The sequence below is a fragment of the Adiantum capillus-veneris genome, chromosome 1 (genome assembly GCF_014529385.1).
Source record: "Adiantum capillus-veneris isolate H3 chromosome 1, ASM1452938v2, whole genome shotgun sequence".
NCBI lineage: Eukaryota > Viridiplantae > Streptophyta > Polypodiopsida > Polypodiales > Pteridaceae > Adiantum > Adiantum capillus-veneris.
The window spans coordinates 79,584,597-79,590,637 of NC_140931.1; the positions used below are offsets into that span (position 1 = coordinate 79,584,597).

The window sequence follows — 6,041 nt, forward strand, 5'->3', positions numbered from 1 at the left end:
ACTCTCAATAAATAAAACACTCATCAAAATTTGTAAAAAGATTTTTTTCAAGATTCTTGACTCAAAGAATGAGTGGTGGGTGTGGTGGCCTAGATGTCGACATATCCCAGCTTGAGCTTGGAGAGAGAGAGAGAGAGAGAGAGAGAGAGAGAGAGAGAGAGAGAGAGAGAGAGAGAGAGAGAGAGAGAGATTAAGGCTAAACTCCAAGGATATCCTAGCTTGTGAAGGCTAAACTCCAAGGACAGATGAGCGCCTTGGAATATGAGCTGGCCATAATAAATCAATGTTTGACTCTCTTCGAGTGTCCCAAGCACCTGTCATGTTCTCTCTCTCTCTCTCTCTCTCTCTCTCTCTCTCTCTCTCTCTCTTTGCGTGAGAGTCTGTCGTTGATCCGCTAGGGACGGTGGAGTTATGGCCATCGCCACCTTCTGCATCGAAAGCTGCACGTCCTATCTCTCTCTCTCTCTCTCCAAGCCGTCACCACCTTCTGCATTGGATGGTGCGTAGCCAGGGAATTTAAATTTGAAGCTGCAGGGCGTTGAGAGAGAGAGAGCGCTGCAGCCTGCGCCATCCTGCAAGCATACGGCATTACAATGAGCTCTCTCTCTCTCTCTCTCTCTCTCTCTCTCTCTCTCATATCATCATCTGAGAGGAGTGCGCAGGGCCCTTCCCTTCCAGATGAAACAGAGAAGCTGAAGAAGGAAAAAATTCGATTCGCAGTTAAAGTTTGATGTTTGCGCAGACCTTGTCCTCTATATTGAAAACCATGCAAGAGCTTCTGCTGAAGACATAAAGAGATTCTTTAGTCCCGACCCAGGCTGCAGAGGGCACAATAGACAGCTTGCATTGCAGTCTTCTCCAAAGCTCAGGCCCTGACTCCCACTACCCAGCCTTTGTGTTTTCATGGATGATGGCTTACAGGCTAGCAACCAATGTTGCTTTGTTCTGAGAATCTCAGTGCTCAATGCTCAGTGCTCACTCTCTCTCATCTCCCTTCCAACTTTGTTGGGGATTGCTATTTGACGGGCTGACCAATGTCTCTCTTCGCCTTGAAGGTTAGAAGGCTTGAAAAATTAGAAGGCCGCAGACTACAGAGTCCCGACTCCCGAGGGTTGGTGAACCTCTTGATAAACTCTCTGAACATATCTCTCTCTTCTCTCTCTCTCTCTCTCTCTCTCTCTCTCTCTGTGAAGTTGCACGGCGCACGCCATTGGAGTGCTTCAAAACGCCACAAGAGAAACTGTTCGGCGACTACAGCCATGGTGGGAGCCTATCAAAACGCTAGGCATGACCAGTAGGACTAGCACGTTGCAGCTTTGAACCTTTCCAGTGGGCCTTTTTCCATTCACGTCTTAGTTGGATCTGCACGATGCAATCGACGTGTGCTGACGACCAGCTCGCGGCGTATGCAAGCTCTGTATTTGTGTGTGCGAGGAGTCAACCAGGAAACAATGCCGGTGCAACAGGGGTTGGGGTGGTCCTGTGTGCCAATTGTGAAGTGCGGCCAAGCTGGTTGTGACGGTGTTGCTCTCCATGCCATTGAGGAGGAGGAAGCTGCCAAGCTAGCTAACCAACTACGTTTCCCCTATTGAGACTAGGCAGATAGGCTGATAGCACTAGCCGCATCCTCGGTGTGTTTGATGTCTTCACCACCATCAAGATTGCTCTGGGTTACCCCTGGAAGTTTCTAGCCTGCCCCTCCATCCCAACCCGCTCTGCAAGTCATTCGTACTTCCTGAGAACCTGGGCAACCCCATAGCCTCCTCCAACCTATTCAACCCTGTGGCCAAGCCTCACTACCAAGTCCTCTATGGAATTTCCTTCACCCCGCTTGGCTACTCGACCGTCAGCCATGTCAACCCAACCTACACCACCCAGAACAACAAGCTCAATCTCACCTTCTTTTGCGATGCAAAAACCACCCAGAACAACAAGCTCAATCTCACCTTCTTCTGCGATGCAAAAACCACCATGATCGACAATATTGTCTGTGCCGTTTTCCACCATATAGATTGGTTCTCCTTCTCTTATCATTACTAGTCGGTCAAAGGGAGAAGTCCCCCAAGCAGCTTGGGCACTTCTCCTCCCTAGAGTTGGTGCACGACTTGGTGCATAGTACCACAGGTGGAAATGGAGGTCAACTAACACATCTTGAACTTTGACTCCTTCCTCTTCTCCCACCATGCCAATGTGTGCCGCCTCTTTGCTGTGTGGCAAACTGTTACCCCAGCTTATGGAATTCAATGTTACGAGTCTAGAGGATGATGTCGATGGCACCTTCATAGAGGTGGCCCGTAGTGCGATGCATGCCCTGTTTCCCTTTTGGTTTCTCTCCCTATCACCCTTTTGGTTTCTTCGTATGCTGCTAGGCAAGTCCTACTCCAGGGAATGACATCCATGGCTTGCCGACAAAAGAGCATATGGTCACCCTCCAAAATGCTTGTGAAGGTTAGGCTTGAGTGAGCAGGTTGACCAACATTTACTACTTGCCCTTGTGAGGGTTAGGCCTGAGTTAACAGGCTGAGTGGCTACGACATGCGTTGTAATCTTCTTAGCGCATAATATAGCGGTCATGGGATCAAAGTGGAAATGATTCTTGCTGGAACAAAGGAGAAGATGGGCTTCAAGTCATAAATCCTTTTGAATATTGAGAATCTGGAGTCTCTAAATAGTGGCCCTTTCAATTGCCTTGTATGCCTCATTTGTAAGCATGCTGCATTTTATTGCCCTTCAATATAGCGTTGCAATTTGTGCTTTTGATGATGATGTTGATGATTGTGTTGTTGTCGGAGCTGTTGTTTGGCTGCAGGGGGAAAACAGTTGGTTTCCCATAATGCTATCTCCGTCCTCTCTCACCTTTTTTGGCCCACTGACATGCTCCAACTTCATGGTACTCGCTTGCATCCACACCATCTTTGCAAGAGGAAGTATCAAGAAGCAACTGACGCCCTTCACCTTCATACCCCATCACACATGCACCTGACTAGTCTCTTGCACACAGAGCTGTGTGTGCGTGTGATATATAACATTTTGCCTGATCTAGAAAGTTGGTAGAGACTACTGAGCTGTGAGGAATTATCAACGTCCCTTTCTCTCTCCTTGTGCTTAAGATGTCATCCATGCTAAGGACACACCCTTGCATGAGTCATCATTGTAGAAAAAGAGTGAGCTGAGGAATTATCAACGTCCCTTCCTCTCTCCTTGTGGTGATATGCCATCCATGCTAAGGACACACCCTTGCATGAGTCATCATTGTAGAAAAAGGGTTGGTGGGTTGCACGATGATCCTGGAAGGGTTGCACAATGGCGGTGATAAACAAGGGGATTGTTGGCTCTCTCAAGAAGATAGGGATTGCTTCTTGTGGAGGTGTTGCTCTTACGTGAAGTGTGGTTAGGCTCTCTGTTTTTCTTTTCTTTGGCATTGGTCGTGTGACTACAAGTCCAAAGCTAGTTGCAATTGCAAGTTTCTTTGATTGAAGCGGTTTAAAATAAGGTTGTGATTTACTGCTCCGTCCCTTCAAGGCAGTATCCCTAAAGTTGCATATATCGCCAAGGAGAAAATCTTCAATGTTGGCTTTGGCTTCATATCAAAGAATATAAAAGAAGAAGAAATGATATTCTTAATCCTTGATCAACCCTTTTATTTTCTACTTTGCCATTTTTTATTCTGAAAGGCAAGGCGCTAAGCAAGGTGACATTTGAAAATGTACTTGGCACTACTTCTAGATCAATGTCTTTACATGGGGATTGCATGGTGTTATGCGTTGTTATTGAGTAACTTGTCCATTACCTTTATCACCTTTTTACAATCATAGGGGCATGTCTCATCTATAATCGAGGAAAGGCACTACTCTCCATCTCCATCATCACGACTTGAGAGAGAGAGAGAGAGGGAGAGAGAGAGGGAGGGAGAGAGCTCAAAGTTAGCTCTTGCAAGCCAAATAGATGTCTTTAATGGTTTTCTTGGCAAGGCAAACCGTGCTTTGCTTTGTTTCCATTTGTGCTTAGGTTCATCGCATGCATGACCACTCTTTTCAAGCTTTGATTTTGTTGGAGAATGGAGCTCAACGCATTGGTCGTATGGCCTATTATAAATCCCATGTGGGCAATGCATGAATATGAAGCATAGATGTGACGATATTTATGTATGTCACTGAAAGATGTGAGCATATGTACATATGTGCAAGCTTTGTGATTTATCAGTTGTTAAAGATTGCAATGGTGGTATTAGCCTTCCCCTATTCTTCTCAAGGTAGGCCTTGTGATTTTATCACTTGTTTACAATTAATTATTTATTATACCTTGCCCATTTGTTTAAGTGGATTTATATCCAGTAAACACACGTGAGGTGTGTTGCTCTGATTGTGAAGAATGTTATGATCGTTGATTTATTTGCTTTCAGCTTTGTGAATTATTAATGTAAATTAATATGAATCATGATATGTTGGTAGTTCTCTTGACACATGGAAAAATGCATATTTGACTTGAAAATTGGAAATGAGTAAGTTTGTCAAAGACATGGTTGACGATAGTGGCTTTATTGGATGTATTGATATATAAACGGATAACATGACTATTATGGGTATTTAAGTGTTTTACTTTATATGTTGCAAATATTGAGCGAAATCAAAATGATGAGAGTTATACAATAAATACATATCATTGATATCTATTATGTTACTTTGTATGGTTGTGATATCTAATTCAAAAAATTCTACCACAATTATAAGTTTTATAAGTCGAAGGAAAAGTTCGAAGTTTTGAAATTAATTGTAAAGTTTATTAATAAAATATATTGACGTGATTTTCAATCGATTAATTTGAAAGTGCAATATAATCATTGTAAAGATTGAGCTAATGAAGCTTTTTATACTTTGTATCATTTCAATTTTACTTTTTTTGATTTTAAATTTCTTATATTAATTTTGTCTGATTAAATGATTGTAATACAGATATTGTGCTCGTAAAACTTTTCTTAGTACACATTTTGTGCAAGAGACCACAATTATTCTCTTTATGATGAGATAGAAAAAGAGAGATGATCACCATTATCATTGACATAAAATGTGTACTTAAATATTTAGATTCTTTGAAGTAAGTACAACACCTATACTACTGTTACAAAGTTTAAAGATTTGGTTAGCTTATTTTTTACAACGATTTATGTTGCACTGTATAGCTCGATGATTTAAAATCAAGCAAACATATTAATAAATTTAACAATTAATTTCAAAATTTCGAACTCTTCTTTTCAAATACAATACTTATAATTGTTATATAATTTTTGGAGTTGAATATCACAACTATTTACATGAACATAGTAAATATCAATTATATATAGTTTGTGTGAATCTCTCATCATTTTGATTTCGTTCAATACTTGTGATATGTTATAAAGTGAAATGCTTAAGTATTCATCATTTTTATATCACTCGTATGCATGTTAATACTTCCGACAGTGCCGTTAACAATCATGCATTACATCTTTGACAAACGCACTCATTTTCAATGCTTAAATAAATGTGTGTTATTTATCTTCATATGTACTGGGACAGCGACCAACACATCATAACCTATATTAACTTACATTAGCAATTAGCAAAGCTAGAACTAAATAAACTTTATGATATTCTTTATAATCAAAATAACTCTCTTTCTCGCTCACGTAAGGGTGTATAGTAGATTTAAATCCACTTTAAGAAACTGATTAAATAATTGCTTTATAATTAAATAGAAAATTATATGGTTATTGCAATCATCACAGAAACTCACTACGCTGAACTTTATATTGATGTATGCTCACGTGAGTGTGTGTGTGGTGTGTGTTGTGTTTGGGACCATATGTTAGTACTTAGTTCTACACCCATTATTGGGCATTGACGACGCTAGTGGAGTTGTCGTGGTTTTTAATATTATGCATGATGGAGCTGATGGTTATATTGTCTTGTGGGTGACTACCATGGGTCTATACTTTGCACTTTCCTCGATGGGTGAATCTTGGCTTACCCTGGATTCATCTAGGTATATTTTTAGTTGTATAG

At 41.2% G+C, this 6,041-nt stretch overlaps 1 protein-coding gene across 1 annotated transcript; it reads left to right on the top strand.

Moving 5' to 3' along the window:
* The first annotated feature begins 2,182 nt into the window (after positions 1 to 2,182).
* LOC147465035 (uncharacterized) lies at positions 2,183 to 5,028 on the top strand. Its single transcript, XM_086528035.1, has 4 exons — positions 2,183 to 2,287; positions 2,370 to 2,448; positions 4,204 to 4,252; positions 4,953 to 5,028. The coding sequence occupies exons 1-4, from the start codon at positions 2,183 to 2,185 to the stop codon at positions 5,026 to 5,028; spliced, it is 309 nt and encodes a 102-aa protein (XP_086384161.1).
* Positions 5,029 to 6,041: the final 1,013 nt, after the last annotated feature.

Coding starts and splice junctions, on each gene's coding strand:
- LOC147465035 (XM_086528035.1), top strand. CDS start 2,183: ATGCCAATGTGTGCCGCCTCTTTGCTGTGTGGCAAACTGTTACCCCAG. Junction 2,449..4,203: donor CCTCCAAAATGCTTGTGAAG/GTTAGGCTTGAG, acceptor GTGATTTATCAG/TTGTTAAAGATTGCAATGGT. Junction 4,253..4,952: donor CTTCCCCTATTCTTCTCAAG/GTAGGCCTTGTG, acceptor ATTGTAATACAG/ATATTGTGCTCGTAAAACTT.